Source organism: Aotus nancymaae, unplaced genomic scaffold (assembly GCF_030222135.1).
Source record: "Aotus nancymaae isolate 86718 unplaced genomic scaffold, 86718_ANA_hifiasm-v0.15.2.pri h1tg000062l, whole genome shotgun sequence".
Lineage (NCBI taxonomy): Eukaryota > Metazoa > Chordata > Mammalia > Primates > Aotidae > Aotus > Aotus nancymaae.
The window spans coordinates 15,350,951-15,370,181 of NW_026988476.1; the positions used below are offsets into that span (position 1 = coordinate 15,350,951).

Sequence of the window (19,231 nt, forward strand, 5' to 3'; positions counted from 1 at the left end):
TGATGAATTTTATCAAATACTTTTTCTGCTTCCTTTGAGATAATTATATGGTTTTTGTCCTTAGCTCTGTTTGTGTGATGTTTCATATTTTTTTATTTGTGTGTGTTGAACCATCCTTGCATCCCTGGTATAAAACCCACTTGATCCTGACATTTTATATTTTTGATGGGCTGTTGTTGCTATTATTTGGTTGAGGATTTTTACATCTATATTTATAGGGGATGTTAGTCTGTAGCTTTCATCTTTTGTTGTGTCTTTGCCTTGTTTTGGTATCAGGGTGATACTGGCCTCATAGAATAATTTAGGGCATATTCCCTCTCTTCATTTTTTGGAAAGTTTCAGGATGATTGGTGTAAGTTTTTGATTGATTGATCATACATTTGATAGAATTGTGAATCCATCTAGTCCTGTGGGGTTTTTTTGCTTACTGATTCATTTTCACTACTCATTATCAGTCTGTTCAGGATTTCTGTTTCTTCCTGGTTCAATCTTGGGAGGTTGTATGTTTCCAGAAATTTGTTGATTTCCTCTAGCTTTTCTAGTTTGTGGAGTGTAGTTGTTCATAATAGTCTCTAATGATCCTTTGTTTATTCTGTCGTATCAGTTGTAATGTCCCCTTTCTGATTTTATTTGGATCTTCTCCCTTTGTTAAGCTAGCTAGTGATTTATTGATTTTATGTTTTTGAAGAACCAGTTTTTCAATTCATTAATCCTTTGTATTTTGAGGGTTTGGGACTTATTTCATTTAGTTCTTATGTGATCTTTGTTACTTACTTTCTTTGGCTAACCTTGGGAGTTTGGTTTATGTTTTTTCTAGTTCCTTAAAGTGTGATGTTAAGTTGTGATCTTTTTACCTTTTTTTTTTTTAATAGAGACAGGGTCTCACTCTGTTGCCTGGGCTGAATGAAGTGTAGTGGCATCATTATAGCCCTCTGCAGGCTCAAACGCTTGGGCTCAAGCAATCCTCCTGTCACAGTCTCACAAAGTGCTTCCTACTTTTTTCATGTAGGCATTTAATGCTATAAACGTCCCTCTTAGCACTGCTTTTGCTGTATCCTACAGGTTTTGGTATGTTTTGTTTCCATTTTCATTTACTTCAAACAATGTTTTAAATTTTTGTCATTGACTCTATGATCATTCAGGAATATGTTGTTTATTTTCCATGTATTTGTTTAGTTTATAAATTTCCTTTAGGTATTGATTTATAGTTTTATTCTGTTGTGGTCTAAGAAGATACTTGACATGATTTCAGTTTTTTAAAATGTGTTAAGACTTATTTTGTGACATAACATATGATCTGTGTTGGAGAATGTTCCATATGCTGATAAGAAAGATGTATATTCTGCAGTTTTGGGGTAGAATGTTCTGGAAAAGTTAAGTCCTTTTGGTCCAAAGTCCAATTTAAGTTCAGTGTTTCTTTGTTAATTTTCTGTCTCAATAATCTGCCTAGTACTGTGAGTGGTGTGTTGAAGTCCACACTTGAGAACAGGATTGTTTTGCAGTCTTATCTCTTTCTTTAGGTCTAGTAGATATTCATTTTGTGAATCTGGGTGCTCCAGTGTTGGGTGCATATATATTAGGAATTGTTATAACCTCTTGCTGAATTCATCCCTTATCATTATAGAACTACATTTTTTGTCTTTTTTTTACTGTTTTTTATTTAAAGGTTATGTTGTCTGATGTAAGCACACCTACACCTGATCGCTTTTGGCTTCTGTTTGTGTAGAATATCTTTTTTTTTTTAGACAAGGTCTCACTCTGTTGCCCAAGCTGGAGTGCAGTGGTATGATCTCATCTCACTGCAACTTCCACCTCCCTGGTTCAGTGTCCCGAGTAGCGATTCTCCTGCCTCAGTGTCCCAAGTAGCTGGGACTACAGGCACGTGCCAGCACCCCCAGCTAATTTTTGTATTTTTAGTAGAGATGGGGTTTCACTCTGTTGGCCAGGCTGGTCTTGAACTCCGCTCTCCTTGGCCTCCCAAAGTGCTGATATTACAGACGTGAGCCACCGCGTCCAACCTAGAATATCTTTTTCTACCACTTTAATTTTAGTCTATATGTGTCTTTCAAGCTAGGGTGAGTTTTTTATAGGCAGCATATAGTTAGATCATGTTTTTTATCTCGTTTGCCAATCCGTAACTTTTAAGTAGAGCATTTAATCCATTTGCCTTCCAGGTTAATATTGATATGTGAGTGTTTTTCCTGCCATATTGTTAACTGTTACCTACCTGTTTTATAAATTATTTGTTTCTTTCTTTTTCTCTGTTTTCGTGGTTTGGTGGAATTCCGTCATGTTGCCATTTGATTCCTTTCTCTTCCTCCTTTATATGATTCCTTTATAAGACCTGTGAGTTTTATATTTTCGTATGTTTTTATGATGGCAAATGTCGACCTTTGTTTCCATGTTTAGGACCCATTTGGGTATTTCTTATAGGGCCAGTCTAGTGATGACAAAGTCCATCAGCATTAGCTTATTTCAAAATTATTACTATGACCTCTTTGCTCTGTTATAAAATATATTTTATTTTATTTTTGAGACAAGGTTTCACTCACTGTGTTGCCAAAGCTGAAGTTCAGTGGTGTGATCACATCTCACCACAACCTTGACCTCCTGGGTTTACTCAATCCTTCCGTTTCAGCCACTGGAGTAGCTGGGACCACAGGTACACACCACTATGCCTGGCTAATATGTTTCCTTTGTTTTCTTTTGTAAAGGTGGTGTTTCACCATGTTGCTCAGGATGGACATAAACTGCTAGGCTTGAGGGATCCTCCCACCTTAGCTTTCCAAACTGCTGGGATTACAGGCATGAGCCACCACATCTGGCTTTAAATATATTTTAAACACTATTGGCCAGGTGCAGTGGTGTGCACCTGATATCCTAGCACTTTGGAAGGCCGAGGTGGATGGATTGCTTGAGCTCAAGACTTCGAGACCAGCCTAGGCAACATGGAGAAACCCCATCTCTACTAAAAATAGAAAAAATTAGCCTGGTGTGGTGGTACATGCCTGTAATCCCAGCTACTTGGGAGGCTGAGGCAGGAAGATCACTTGAACCCGGGAGACAGAGGTTGCAGTAAGCTGAGATTGCTCCATTGCAGAGCCAGACTCTCTCTTCTCTTTCTTTCTCACTCTGTTGCTAGGCTGGAGTGCAGTTGTGCCATCTTAGCTCACCGCAACCTCTGCCTCCCGGGTTCAAGCGATTCTCCTGCTTCAACCTCCCAAGTAGTTGGGACTACAGGTGCACACCACCATGCCCAGCTATTTCTTTTTCTTTTTTGTATTTTTAGTACAGACAGGGTTTCACCATGTTTGCCAGGATGCTCTTGATCTCTGGACCTCATGATCTGCCTGCCTCCGGCCTCCCAAAGTGCTGGGATTACAGGTGTAAGCCACCGCGCCTGGCCGGATTCTTTGTCAACAAAACAAAACAAACTAAAACAAAAAAACACTATTGAAAAACTATACGAATACATACTATTCATAGTATACATAGGTATCTCTCATATTTTCTGTATTTGTATATCTTTGAAATAATTCATAAACTAATGACTTTTATAAAAAATAATGATGTATGTGAAAGTATATGCTTTGGGACCTTGATATTTTAAGTACAGCCCACAAAGCAGCCACATTGGCATCACCAAGGAGCTTTTTAGAAATGCAGAATTTTTTTTTTTTTGCGACGGAGTCTTACTCTGTTGTCCAGGCTGGAGTACAGTGGCAAGATCTTGGCTCACTGTAACCTCTGCCTTCTGGATTAAAGAGATCCTCCTGCCTCAGCCTCCTAAGTAGCCAGGACTACAGGCATGTGCCAGTACACCCTGCTAATATTTGTATTTTTAGTAGAAACAGGTTTTCACCATGTTAGCCAGACTGGTCTCGAACCCCTGACTTCAGGTGATCCACTCACCTCAACCTCCAAAAGTGCTGGGATTACAGGTGTGAGCCACTGCGCCCAGCCAGAAATGTAAAACCTTATACTCCTTCCAGGCCTACTAAATAAGAATCAACCATTATTATTATTTTTTTTTTTGAGACGGAGTTTCGCTCTTGTTACCCAGGCTGGAGTGCAGTGGCGCGATCTTGGCTCACTGCAACCTCCGCCTCCTGGGTTCGAGTGTCCAGGAATTTATCCATTTCTTCCAGGTTTACTGGTTTATGTGCATAGAGTTGTTTGTAGTAATCTCTGAAAGTAGTTTGTATTTCTGTGGAATCGGTGGTGATATCCCCTTTATTGTTTTTTATTGCATCTATTTGATTCTTCTCCATTTTCTTTTTTATTAATCTGGCTAGCAGTCTATTTTGTTGATCTTTTCAAAAAACCAGCTCCTGGATTTATTGATTTTGAAGGGTTTTCTGTGTCTTTATCTCCTTCATTTCTGCTCTGATCTTAGTTATTTCTTGTCTTCTGCTAGCTTTTGAGTTTTTTTATTCTTGCTCCTCTAGCTCTTTCAATTTTGACTATAGGGTGTTGATTTTAGATCTTTCCTCGCTTCTCATGTGGGCATTTATTGCTATAAATTTACCTCTAAAATTACTGCTTTAAATGTGTCCCAGAGATTCTGGTACGTTGTGTCTTCGTTCTTGTTGGTTTCGAAGAACATCTTTATTTCTGCCTTCATTTCATTGTTTATCCAGTCGACATTCAGGAGCCATTTGTTCAGTTTCCATGAAGTTGTGTGGTTCTGAGTTAGTTTCTTAATCTTGAGTTCTAATTTGATTGCCCTGTGGTGTAAGAGACTGTTTGTTATGATTTCTGTTCTTTTGCATTTGCTGAGGAGTGATTTACTTCCAATTATGTGATCAATTTTAGAGTAGGTGCAATGTGGTGCTGAGAAGAATGTATATTCTGTGGATTTGGGGTGGAGATTTCTGTAGATGTCTATTAGGTCCGATTGGTCCAGATCTGATTTCAAGTCCTGGATATCCTTGTTAATTTTCTGTCTTGTTGATCTGTCTAATATTGACAGTAGAGTGTTAAAGTCTCTCACTATTATTGTGTGGGAGTCTAAGTGTCTTTGTAGGTCATTAAGAACTTGCTTTATGTATCTGGGTGCTCCTGTATTGGGTGTGAACATATTTAGGATCATTAGCTCTTTTTGCTGCATTGATCCTTTTACCATTATGTAATGTCCTTCTTTGTCTCTCTTGATCTTTGTTGGTTTAAAGTCCATTTTATCAGAGACTAGGATTACAACTCCTGCTTTTTCTTTTGCTCTCCATTTGCTTGATAAATCTTCCTCCATCCCTTTATTTTGAGCCTATGTGCGTCCTTGGACGTGAGATGGGTTTCTTGAATACAGCACACCAATGGGTCTTGAGTTTTTATCCAGTTTGCCAGTCTGTGTCTTTTGATTGGGGCATTTAGCTTATTTACACTGAGGGTTAATATTGTTATATATGAATTTGATCCTGCCATTTTGATGCTAGCTGGATGTTTTGCCGATTAGCTGACACATTTTCTTCACTGTGTTGATGGTCTTTACCATTTGGTACGTTTTTGGAGTGGCTGGTACTGGTTGTTCATTTCCTTGTTTACTGCTTCTTTCAGGAGCTCTTGTAAGGCAGGCCTGGTGATAACGAAATTGCTCAGCAATTGATTGTCCATAAAGGATTTTATTTCTCTGTCACTTATGAAGCTTAGTTTGGCTGGATACAAAATTTTAAGTTGAAAGTTCTTTTCTTTAAGGATGTTGAATATTGGCCCCCACTCTCTTCTGGCTTGTAGGGTTTCTGCCAAGAGATCCTCTGTGAGTCTGATGGGCTTCCCTTTGTGGGTAACCTGACCTTTCTCCCTGGCTGCCCTTAGCATTTTTTTCCTTCATTTCAACCCTGGTGAATCTGACAATTGCGTGCTTTGGGGTTGCTCTTCTTGAGGAATATGTTTGTGGTGTTCTCTGTATTTCCTGGACTTGAATGGTGGCTTGCATTGCTGCGTTGGGGAAGTTCTCCTGCATAATATCCTCAAGAGTGTTTTCTGGCTTGGATTCATTCTCTCCATAACATTCAGGTACACCTATGAAATGTAGATTAGGTCTTTTCACATCATCCCATATTTCATGGAGGCTTTGCTCATTTCTTTTCACTCTTTTTTCTCTAATCTTACCTTCTCATTTTATTTCTTTGAGTCAATCTTCAATCTCTGATATCCTTTCTTCTGCTTGGTGGATTCAGCTATTGAAATTTGTGTGTGCTTCGTGAAGTTCTTGTGCTGTGTTTTTCAGCTCCATCAAGTCATTTATATTCTTTTCTAAGCTGTTTATTCTAGTTAGCATTTCATCTAACCTTTTTTCTAGGTTATTAGTTTCTTTGCATTGGGTTAGCACATGTTTTTTTAGCTCTGAGAAGTTTGTTATTACCCACCTTGTGAAGCCTGTTTCTGTCAATTCATCAGATTCATTCTCCATCCAGCTTTGTTCTCTAGCAGGTGAGGAGTTGTGATCCCTTGGAGGAGGAGAAGCATTCTGGTTTTTGGTGTTTTCATCTTTTTTGTGCTGGTTTCTTCCCATCTTTGTGGCTTTATCTACCTGTGGTCTTTGTAGTTGGTGACTTTCGGATGGGGTCTCTGAGTGGACATCCTTTTTGTTGATGTTGAAGCTATTTCTTTCTGTTTCTTGGTTTTCCTTCTAACAAGACCCTCTGCTGCAGGACTGCTGGAGGTCCACTCCAGACCCTGCTTGCCTGGGGATCACCCATAGGGGATGCAGAACATTAAGAGTTGCTGCCGGTTTCTTCTTCTGTTATCATCGTCCCAGAAGGGTACCTGCCAGATGTTGGCCTGAGCTCTCCTTTATGATGTGTCTCTTTGGGTATACAGGGTTCGGGGAGCTGCTTGAGGAGAACAGTCTGTCCCTTATAGGAGCTCAAGTGCTGTGCTGGGAGCTCCATTCCATGCAGAGCTGTTGAGCAGGTATGTTTAGGTCTGCTGCAGCGGAACTCATAACTTCCTCTTTTCCCAGGTTCTTGTCCTGGGAAGGTGGGGCTTTATTTATAAGTTCCTGATGTGCTCCTGCCTTTTTTCATTCACAGTTTGCCAGCAGAGGCATTGCTGAGCTGCCGCAGGGTCTGCCCAGCTGCTGTGTGAACTTCCTTCAGGTGTTGTTTATAGAGGTACAGTTAAAACTGCTAGAACTGCCTCGGTATTGGTGGACTGCCTCAGTAGTGGCAGATGCCCTTCCCCTCACCCAGGTGGACTGTCCCGGGTCCAGCTGTGCTTGCTGCACAACTCTCAATCCAGAGCATTTCAGATTGCTTGTTTTGTGCAGGGGTACCCACCGAACCAGATCACCTGGCTCCCTGTCTCAACTCCTTCCCTTTCAGTTGAATGGGCAGCTCTGTCTCCCAGGTATTCCTGGCACCAGTTGAAACGGCCACCCAGATTTGTGTGAGTTTTTGTGTGCCATCCCATGGCACTGGCTGAAACAGCCGTGCTGGAAACGTGGTGCTTTTTGGCCCGGGAATCTCCTGGTCTGTGGGCAGTGAAAACTCATTTGGAAATGTGGTGATCACTCGCCCTCTGCGTTGTTCTTGCTGGGAACGGCACTCCAGAGCTTTTCCTATTTGGCCATCTTGGATCCTCCTCCTTTTTTTCTTTTTGTGCTTGTTATAAGATTGAATGAGAGGTAGGGGTGTGAGTGTGTATGTATTTTGGTATTTCATATATTTCCTTCATTAGCTGTATCTTTTTGTTCCTTTTTTTAAAGTGGTTGATCTAGACGTTATAATATTCTAATGTGCATCTTTACTGTCTCACAGTATACTTTCAAATAGTATTAGACCACTTTAAGTGTAAGAACCTTACAATATACTTGCATTCCTCTACTCTCTTTTCATCTTTTGTTCTATATTCATCATACATATTATAACCCCCAATACATTATTATATTTACTTTGCATAGTCAGTGTATTATAAACAATGCTGTCATGAACTGTGTTTATTCTTGATATCTTATTTTATCTACATTTTATATGCCTAGTGAATCTCTCCAGTTTGTTGCTACTTTATCTTTTTCTCACTAAGATATGTTAATTGTATTTTACTATCAACTCCATACTGATTTGAACCAACAAAAGCAATCTCTGAAGGCCAGTTTGTTTCAATAATTAGATGGCTTTTTGAGGTGTTTTTTCTGTTTTACTCTTTTCATTTATTCACATTTTATGTGTCATATCAACTTAAATATTTCTAATTATGTTTCTCATTGCATAGGATTAATCATTTCACAAATTAACTCTAGATTAATTTACTTGAAAAAATTAAAACTAATGATAAATATATCTGCATTTTAGATCACAATCCTGTGTCCATTTTCAGGATGATTCTGAGTCATGCATTAATTACTGCCCTTAAGACAACCTTAGTGCTTATTTTAATAGTGCTAGTCATAGACATGGTGGTAGCGTAATTGTTACCATTTTATTTGAGACGTAGCAGTCTGGCCAGGCACAGTGGCTCACACCGATAGTCCCAGTGCTTTAGGAAGCTGAGGCAGGAGGATCACTTGACTCTTAAGAATTTAAGGCCAGCCTGGGCAGATAGTGAGACCCCATCTCTACAGAAAATTGTTTAAATTAGCTGGTTGTGGATATGTGCCTGTAGTCTTAGCTACTCAGGGGGCTGAGGTCGACGAATCACTTGAACCCAAGAGTTCAAGGCCAGAGTGGGTTGTAATTGTGCTACTACACTCCAGCCTGGGCAACAGAGTGACTCTGCATCTAAAATACAGAGAGAGAGAGAGAGACTCTGCATCTAAAATACATAGATAGTCCTGGCACGGTGACTCACACCTGTAATCCCAGCATTTTGGGACGCCGAGGCAGGCAGATCACTTGAGGTCATGAGTTTGAGACTAGTCTGGCTAACATGGCAAAACCTTGTCTCTATTAAAAATACAAAAAAAAAAAAATTATCCAGGTGTAGTAGCATGTGCGTATAATCCCAGCTGGGAGGCTGAAGCAGGAGAATTGCTTGAACCTAGGAGGCAGAAATTGCAGTGAGCCAAGATCATGCCACTGCACTCCAGCCTGGGCGACAAAGTGTGACTCTGTCTCAAAAATAAAAATAAAAATAAATACGGAGATAGACAGACAGACAGACAGATCGACTGACCAACCGACCTGTCACTTTGCATGACTCTTTAGTTTCAAAAGGATGATAATCTAACAGGAGTGTCCAATCTTTTGCTTCCCTTGCCACAATAGAAGAATAATTGTCGTGGCCACAGTAAAATATACTAACACTAATGATACCTGATGAGGAAACACACACACACACACACACACACACACATATCTCATAATGTTTTAAGAAAATTTACAAATTTATGTTAGGGCGCATTCAAAGCTGTCCTGGGCCACATGCATCCCACAGACTGTGGGATGGACAAGCTGGATCTGCCACGTTGAGTTACCCCTTTATAGCTATGAAAAATATGTTACGAATACTATCATTGCCATAATAATTCCTTCTGGTCTCTAGTTTCTCATTGTCCCATGCATGTTCACATGGATACTTTGTAGGAAAGAGTTAACATAGCAGGCCTGAGACTGCTGTTCTTTAAAGGGCCTGCTTAGAGAGATTGTCCATTGGTTGACCTCTGGGAACTTGGGTTTTAGAAAGATTTCAACTTTTCCTCATAAGAGTGGTTCACTTAATCTTCTATGGAGGATGGGTTTGAGAAAGAGATTCAAGGTAATTTATCTAGTTCTCAATGGGCAAGGAGCCTGTTCAGAAAAAAGTTAACATTGTAGTCCTGAGACTGCTGTCCCTTAAAAAGGCTGCTTGCATGGTTAGCTCTTCGCTGGCATGGGAACCTAGGATTTGAAGAGGATTCCCACCGTGCCCTAACTGATAAGGTGCCTAAATTGTTTGGGCAAACAATATGGTTTATGCTGAAAGCCTGGTTTCCTTCTGGGAGTCTGGAATTTTGATATGTCCTAGGAAGACAGTCTCTACATGACCAGCTCCCAGTAAAAACTCTGGACATAAGGCCTCTAATAAGCTTCGTTGGTAGATAACATTTCACATATTTTGTCGTAATTCACTGCTGAAAGAATTGTGTCCTGTGTGACTCTACTGGGAAAGGGCTCTTAGAAGCTTAGATCTGGTTACCTTTGGTCTTTGACCTATGTACCTTTTCTCTCTGCTGATTTTATTTGGTGTCCTTCTGCTGTAATAAATTTTAGGCATGAGTAAAACTATATACTAACTCTTATGAAATTTCCTAGCAAATATCCAAATCTGGGGAGACCTTGTGGCTACGGGTTGGCATTTTTATGCATTTTGGAAAATGAATGCATTTTGGAATAATGATTACTTTATGTATTTTATTTTATGCATTTGGAATGCATAAAATAATTCATTGTATTCATTTTGGAAAATGAATGCATAATAAGATTTTAAAACTGTGTTTGTATAATAGTTTTTTTAGGAAAGTACAAATGAAATTACATTTACTTTTCTTTCACTTTAGAGAGGTAACTGAAGTTCGTGAAGTCACCAGAAAATCAGTCCCTCGTAATTCCCTAGAAAGTGCTGAGTACCTTAAAGTCATAACTGGTTTATTAAATGCAAAAGACTTTCGTGATCGTATTAATGGGATTAAACAGCTTTTATCAGATACCGAAAATAATCAAGAGCTTGTTGTTGGAAACATTGTGAAGGTAAGGACTTGTCAAAATTAATTTACAGGCCAGGTATGGTGGCTCACGCCTGTAATCCAAGCACTTTAGGAAGCCAAGCTGGAAAGATCTCTTGAGGCTAGGAGTTCAACATTCAAGTCTAACCTGGGCAACATAGCAAGACCCTGTCTCTACAAAAAAGAAAATAAAATGTATTTTTATTTGATATCTATATCAAATAAAGTTCAGTTTTAAAAAATGCCCTGAAGCTTAGTGTTTTATATACTCGCTCTATATACATATATACAAATTACACAAATTTTAAATGGAATTTAATTAATAAATCACTAATATATGTATCATATATATTATTTTAAAGTATTAAAATAAGCTTAGTGAAGAGAATGGATTGTCTGGGTTTTGCTATGTTAAAAGCATACTAGAACAACTCAAAGTAACTGAAACAAAATAAGAAGATAGCTATTTATTTGTCTGAATCCTGCCACAAATGGTAAGCTCCTTGAAACTTCTGTATTCTCAGAGCTCTCAGAACCTGTCACTTAGTAAATATATGTTGAATTAATCAATAAATATTTTTTAAAAAAACAAAGACACATAAGAGACTTGATATTGCTTTAGAACAGATATTAAAACTTTTCATATGTGGGTTAGAAATCTCTATATACTGATTTATGTACTTATCTTTAGGAAGACAAGCAAAAGAAAGGGAAATATTAATAAATATTCATCATATCAGAGCATGGATTATTTTTGCTTCATCAGAATTTAGTTCAGTTAATTTTATTAGTAATTTATTAATTAAATTTCATTTTAAATTTGTATAATGTGCATTATACTTGGCAAACATACCATAACTACTCTTCACTTCTAGTGGTATTGTCTCAGTTTTCAGAAGAAAAGTACCATATTACCATGTCATGAGAGCCAGAAAGTTATATTTTCTGATATCTATTGAGTGAAATAGATCTCTTGGGAAGATTATTCTTAACATGAAAAATGATAAATAAGCATTGGAAATTATTAGTGAATAGTCTCAGCTCATAGAGAGCTCTTCACTCATCTGACATGATTAAAGAATTATTTAGCATTCACTTTATTATATTTTATGAAAGTTAAGGATTCTGAAGAGCAAGGAATTATTGTTAAGGTTATCAGGTTAAGAGATAATAATACAAATGTAACTCTGAAATTGCATCTAAAATTTTCACAATAAACCTAAACTGAAACTAGGTTAAATCTCCACAGTACAACTTATATGTCTACTTCTAGTGTGAAAAGAGATGAAAACGGAAACTTTTCTAAAGTTCTTAGAGTTACCTAAGCTAACCTGCACCTTCCAGAAAACAGGATGTTTATCATATTTACAGTCAGTCAGTCATCTGCCTGCTGAGCCACTTTTTTCACCCTTTATTAGGTTGTCTTTTGGGGTGATTTTTGAGGCCTTCTCTTTTTGTTACAAGAAGTTGACACTTAGATTTAGTACCTAAAATTTTATAAAGTTTCTGTTATTCAAGTTCAGGCAAAATAGGATGTTGACTATGTATTTAAACTGAGTAAAGTATGAGAAATATTATGAAATGCCAAGAGAATTACAAATACAGTAGCTATAAACATTATTTTATTTTAAATATTTTACCAATTTACTTTCAGATTTTTGATGCTTTTAAATCTCGACTTCATGATTCTAATAGTAAAGTAAATCTGGTGGCTCTGGAAACAATGCACAAAATGATTCCTTTACTTAGAGACCACTTACCTCCTGTAATCAACATGCTAATTCCAGCAATAGTGGATAACAATCTGAATTCCAAGAATCCAGGCATCTACACTGCTGCTACGAATGTTGTTCAGGCACTGAGTCAGCATGTAGGTAAGAAATCTTACTTTGGCACTCAAATTATTTTGACTTTCTTTTCATGTTTTTGTAATGCTGAAATCCTAGTTATTCAGGTTTTAAAATTTAATATTATTATAAAACTTCCTATTTTCTCAATAGTTTTAATATTACTTTTAGTAATTAAATTCTGTTCTCTTAAATTGACTTTCTTTTCCTATATCTTTGACTTTTATTTCTTTTTCTGCCTCAACCTCACATCTGATACAAAAGTAACCCAATACTTTGGCATGAGATGATGTGGAAATAAAGAAAAAATACAAAAATAAGAAAATAATAAACTAACTCAAAATGGATCATAGATTTAAATGTACAACTTAAATGTAAAACTTTTAGAAGATAATGTGAGAAAATCTTAGAACTTGGTGAAAAGTTTTACATATGGCACTAAAAGCATGATCCTGTAATCCCAGCACTTTGGGAGGCCGAGTTGGGCAGATCATCTGAATTCAGGAGCTTGAGACCAGCCTGGCCAACATGGTGAAACACTGTTCTACTAAAAATACAACAATTAGCTGGGTGTGGTGGCGCACTCCTGTAATCCCAGCTACTCTGGAAGCTGAGGCAGGAGAATCACTTGAATCCAGAAGTAGAGGTTGCAGTGAGCCAAGATTGCACCACTTTACTGCAGCCTGGGCAACAGAGTAAGATTCTGTATCAAAAAATAAAAAATAAAAATAAATGGATAAAGAGACAAGCTACAGACTGGGAAAAATATTTTCAAACATATTACAAAGAAGTCATATCTACAATATATAAAGAAATCTCAAGGCTCAACATCAAGAAACAATCAAATAAGAAAATAGACAAAAGACCTGAAGAAGTATTTAAACCATGAGGCTATATGGATGGAAAATAAGGGAGTATATATGACTGGCCAAATAAGCATGTGAAAAGATGTTCAACATCACTAGCCATCTGGGAAATGCATATGCAAGTGAAGGCCATGATCACCACACAAGTATTGAAACAGCCAAAATAAAAAATAGTGACATTACAAAATGCTGACAAGATTACAGAGAAACTACATCTCATACACTGCTAAATATACCATGGAATACTACTTAATAAAAAAGAACTATTAAGAACATGGGACAATTTGCTATAAAAACATTATTCATCATGATCAAGTGGAATTTATCCCAGGGATGCAAGAATGGTTTAACATAGGCAAATTAATGGTTCTTAAGTATTTTTCATCAGGTTTAGTATAATATCATAAATTTTAAGTGACACCATCAGACCTATATGAAGCGCCAATAGTGATGCTGGAAGGTGATCCCAATAAGCAGGGGAAAGTCATGACATGATAAATTTGAATTGCTTGATATCTGAGTAGCTTGAGGTCTGCAGCTGTGATCGCCCATCATTTCAGACAGATGACTAATCTTATAAACAGATGACATAAATTTACATTATTGACAAATATAATACCGTAAATGTATTTTTCTTCTCTTTCCTAATATGATTTTCTTTTTTCTAGCTTACTTTGTTGTAAGAATACAGTATATTATACATATAACTCCAAAATATGTGTTAATTGACAGTTACTGTTATTGGTAAGGTTTCTGATTAACAGTAAGTTATTAGTAGTTAAGTTTTGGAAGAGTGAAAAGTTAAACATGGATTTTCAACTGTACAGGGGTGGGCCTCTCTAACCCCTGTGTTGTCCAAGGGTCAATTGTAGTTATTTAAGATGAAACCTTTGGGTGGAAGGTACACAGGACCTCTATATAATCTTTGTAACTTTCTCTGTATCTATTATTATTTCAAAATTAAAACTTAAATTCAATAAATGTAAAAACTGCTTCCCTTTTTCTGTTTTTTGATAAAACTATGCTACCATTTGGAATAAGATGACTAGGAGATTAAAGTACTTTTTTTGTTTGTTTTAAATACCACTTGACAGCTCCTTTAAAACTTTGTGAGGTATTTTTAGTTCTCATTTGCTTTAAGAATAGTACTCTGTTAAGATTGTGTTTGGTTTGGTTTTTCTTTCTTTTTGAGACAGAGCGTCACTGTCACCCAGGCTGGGGTGCAGTGGTGCAATTATAGCTCACTGCAGCCTTGGACTCCTGGGCTCAAGTGATCCTCTTACCTCAGCCTCCCAAGAAGCTGGAATTACAGGTGCTAGCCACCATGCCTGGCATGTTAAGGTTTTATAGAAAATTTTAAATAGTGATTAACTATGTAGATTTTAAAAGTGTTACACATTTGCATCCTAGAAATGAATTTTGTTCTGTTCAGTGCTATGTAATGGAAAATAAGAGCTCATTACTCTTTAAACATATGTCTCTGTTCTTTTTGTTTAGACAATTACTTACTTCTACAGCCATTTTGCACAAAGGCTCAGTTTTTAAATGGAAAAGCAAAACAGGATATGACGGAAAAGCTTGCTGGTAAATACTTTGTAATTTCTAAAGAAATATTTTATTAGCTAAAGATAAACTGATAGACTATTTCAATTTAATTTTAGGGTAGCTACCAACTTAATGTAACTACCCACAAAGTAGAAATAAATTGTGTAATGATCCACAAAAGAACCTTTTAATATTTTTATCCCAACAGTTTTCTTCAAAAGAATTTTAACCCTTTTTTTCCAGTAAATGTTCAGTCTTCCTATTAGTATAACCAAATGCAGGTTCTGCCAATTGCCACTTGCAAAATTGAATTACAAGGATGAGGTGCAGTGGAAGGAAAGTGACTTTATTTTCCAAAGTTAGCAGTTGGTAGATGGTTCAGGCTCCTGCCTTAACAAAACTGCTTCAGAATTTTCAGGCAAAATGCTAGGGTTTAAGAAGGAGAAGTTTTGCATTGAGGGCACACAGTGGGCCAGGCAGTACAGTTCTACATGATTTGTTCCTATGACTTATCTTGAGTTATTGCCCCATATGGTGAATGGGCTAGTGCAATCTCAGGCTGGACTGGGCTGTAAATTAGCACCACAGTCTTGAGGTAATCTCCTGGTGGGGGAGAATTCCATAGGCACCTGAATTGTCTCAAGATGCAGATTCAGTCTTTGGAAACTTTTTTGACAGGGAGTGCAGGCGACAGTGCAGGGGTGTGAATCTCGGCTCACTGCAACCTCTGCCTTCTGGGTTCAAGCGATTCCCCTGCCTCAGCCTCCTGAGTAGCTGGGACTACAGGTACCTGCCACCACGCCCAGCTAATTTTTGTATTTTTAGTAGAGACAGGTTTTCACCATGTTGGCCAGGCTGGTCATGAACTTCTGACCTCAAATGATCCCCCTGCCTCAGCCTCCCAAAGTGCTAGGATTACAGGCCTGAGCCACCATGCCCAGCCCGGTCTCTGGAACTTCTAAGCAAACATAATTAGATAGGCTAGCAATGCAAAGGAGTGTCTAGTAGAAAGGAGGAGAGCAGAATTTATTATTTTGTTACCAAAATGTTAATACAAAGGGCCACAAAAGGAGAAGGGAAAAAAAACTTAAAAATAGGGTACTTGGTTACATTTGTAGAAATAATACAGAAAAAAAAGACATTAAAATCAAATTTTGGTTCTTACAGAAAACTGCTATTTCAAAATCATGTTTGATAAAAGGTCCATGGATTACAAATGTGTACATTTTTGTTTCACTGCATTTGGAAAACATCGAGATGAATTTGGGTTCATTTTCTCTATTTACTATTTTGCCTGAACTAATTGTTCTGTATGGGAGTCTAATATCATACTTGAAGATCCCAGTCTTTGAGAGGAAGGTTTCTGACATTACTTCTTTTAAGAAGCCTACCTTTTTAGGACAAATGGCATAGGAAGAAACTTAGTATATTTTAGTTGCTTCTTATTTAGCAGAGCTTGGGCTTGTTTATTAAAAAAAACTCCTCACTGTTTTTTATGTTTCAGATATTGTTATGGAACTTTATCAAAGGAAGCCGCATGCCACAGAACAGAAAGTATTGGTTGTTTTATGGCATCTTTTAGGAAACATGACAAATAGTGGCTCTCTGCCTGGAGCTGGAGGAAATATACGAACAGCCACAGCTAAATTATCAAAAGCACTCTTTGCACAGATGGGTCAGAATCTGTTAAATCAGGCTGCATCTCAGCCACCACATATCAAAAAGAGTTTAGAGGAATTGCTCGATATGACAATTTTAAATGAATTATGAATCTTTGATAAAATATGGTATGATGAACGAAAGTGTTTACATGATGACAAATGGAACTTTCTAAAAGTTACATTATCAGTGCCTGCAGTTGACATCCAGTAAATTAAGTCAATGGCTATTTTTATTTGCAGCCTATGAGTACATAGCTGTCCTATATCAACCCTACCACTTGTACCCATCACATAAAAACCTAAAGTATATCATTCATGAATGAGAACTCATGAAATCTGAAGCACGTGGGATGAATTCAATTTTAATATTTTTGAGAAAAGTCCTGCTCATTTGCACTATTCTATACAAACTACAATTTGTTGCCCTATATATACAATTAGAATTATAATTAAAAAATACACTTTTTATTATGTAATCATGTTCTGCTATGTCTCATTACTCAGCCTTATTTTATAATGTGGAAGTCACTGAACTATGTTATCACAAACTAAGTTTTGTATATTATTTGTGAAAAACATGTATTTCTGAATCAGTCCACTAATATGATTGTGCAGTATTGGCTTGGTTTTGCTGCTGTGTTAATATATTTGCTTACCTTTTGGGTTTAATTATCTACACAATTGTGAAATTTAACAAGATATAATAAAGCATGACAACCAAAGTTTTAGAAAACATTGAACATTTTAAATGCACGTTTAAAATACGTGTTGAATGTAACCTCCCTATTTTTGTGTGAAAACACTAACTTTTATTTCTTTGTTTTCACATTTATAAAGGTGTTATTTTGCTGCCCAGTTGTGTAATTCTTAAAAATAGTGACAGGTCTTCTATAGCTTTTTTCAGAATTGTTGGGCTTACAAGTACTGTATGCATCTTTAAAAAGAGAAGGAGTGTTATAAAATAAAGGATTTATTTCTGTAGATGTGTGAGAGATGTTCTATTTTTCCAACTTCCGTACATGTTAAAATGGAAAAAAAGTATATATATATGTAGTATTAACCTATCAGTTTCACTTGATCTACTTGTTATGATATTGACCTACAAATAAACCTGGGTTATCAGTCTAACTTTGTAGGAAATTAGCTGTGTGACCTTGGACAAGTCACTTGCTAGGTCTGGGCCTCAGTTTTCTCATCTCTAAAATGTAAGAGTGCCAGGCATGGTGGCTCATGCCTGCAATTGCAGCACTTTAGGAGGCTGAGGTGGGTGGATCACTTGAGGTCAGGAGTTCGAGACCAGCCTGGCCAACATGGTGAAAACCCATCTTTAAAAGAAATTAGAAAAAATAAAAAATAAAATGTAAGAGCTAGACTAGATGATTTTTAAGGTGCTATCCTATTCTAAAATTCTGTGATTCTATGTTCATTCTTTTTTACTTCTGAGTCACTGACCAGTTTTCAGTTTTCTAATGTATATGGCTGCCTTTTTGAAACAGAGTCAGTCTCTGTCGTTCAGGCTGGAGTGCAGTGGCGCCATCTCTGCTCACTGCAACCTCTGCCTCCCAGGTTCAAATGATTCTCCTGCCTCAGCCTCCTGAGTAGCTGGGACTACAGTTGCGTGCCACCACATCCAGCCAATTTTTTGTAGTTTTAGTAGAGACAGAATTTCACCGTGTTAGCCAGGATGGTCTCAATCTTGTGACCTTGTGATCCGCTCGCCATGGCCTCCCAAAGTGCTGGGATTACAGGTATGAGCACCGTGCCCAGCCTGGCTGCTTTTAAAATTGTGATTTTTTTAAAAAAAATTTACTCTTAGCTTCTGAGAAAAAAAAAAAAAAAACAATAAAAGGCAAGCAGGTTGCTTCTATTTCAAGCTAAGCTAGAAGAAGAGTAAAGAATTGGCTACTTTTTATATAAACCTTTATTTAATTACATACTTTAAAAATACTTTATATTTTCTTCTTAGTATTTTATTATAGTCTTCTCGTTTGGCATACTTTATGTATAGGGCCATAGAGTAAATATTTTTGGATTTGTAAACCCTTATTTTTTAACACTTAAAAAATGTAAAAAATATTCTTAGCACAGGCCATAGAAAAATAGGCCTCTGAAAAAAAAAGAAATGCTAAATTTGCTTGATCTGAGAAAAAAGAAAAAAGAGAAATAGGCCCCTGTTAGATTCATTTGATCTCAGTTGTAAACTCTGAAATCATGATTACATTTTGCTTCAACCCTACTTGATATGCATCATTGAAACAATAGTTACAGATTTTAAGTTTTATTAATTATGACTTCTGCCTTTGTACTGTTGCACTGGTGCTAGCTAAATTTGCATCAGTTGATTGTTAGATACATCGAAGGTAGGTTTTACATTTTAAAGGAAAAAGAACACTTTATGGGCCGGGCACTGTGGCTCACTCCTGTAATCCCAGCACTTTGGGAGGCCGAGGCGGGTGGATCACGAGGTCAGGAGTTCAAGACCAGCCTGGCCAAGATGTTGAAACCTTGTCTCTACTAAAAATACAAAAATTAGCTGGGTGTGGTGGCACGTGCCTGTAATCCCAGCTACTCAGGAGGCTGAGGCAAGAGAATTGCTTGAACCTGGGAGGCGGAGGTTGCAGTGAGCCGAGATTACACCATTGCACTTCAGCTTGGGTGACAGAGTGGACTCTG

The 19,231-nt window shown here is 37.3% G+C and overlaps 1 protein-coding gene across 3 annotated transcripts in view; it reads left to right on the plus strand.

Moving 5' to 3' along the window:
* Positions 1–17,539, plus strand: part of TOGARAM1 (TOG array regulator of axonemal microtubules 1) — a 116,072-nt gene extending 98,533 nt beyond the window's left edge. For 2 of the 3 annotated variants that reach the window (XM_012456288.3, XM_012456289.3), the window contains 4 exons: positions 10,475–10,664; positions 12,294–12,513; positions 14,850–14,936; positions 16,402–17,539. In XM_012456288.3, coding sequence (XP_012311711.2) covers positions 10,475–10,664; positions 12,294–12,513; positions 14,850–14,936; positions 16,402–16,667 — 763 coding nt within the window. In that variant the 3' untranslated portion in view covers positions 16,668–17,539. The remainder of the gene's footprint in view (positions 1–10,474; positions 10,665–12,293; positions 12,514–14,849; positions 14,937–16,401) is intronic. The other variant, XM_012456290.3, reaches the window with a different exon arrangement.
* Positions 17,540–19,231: the final 1,692 nt, after the last annotated feature.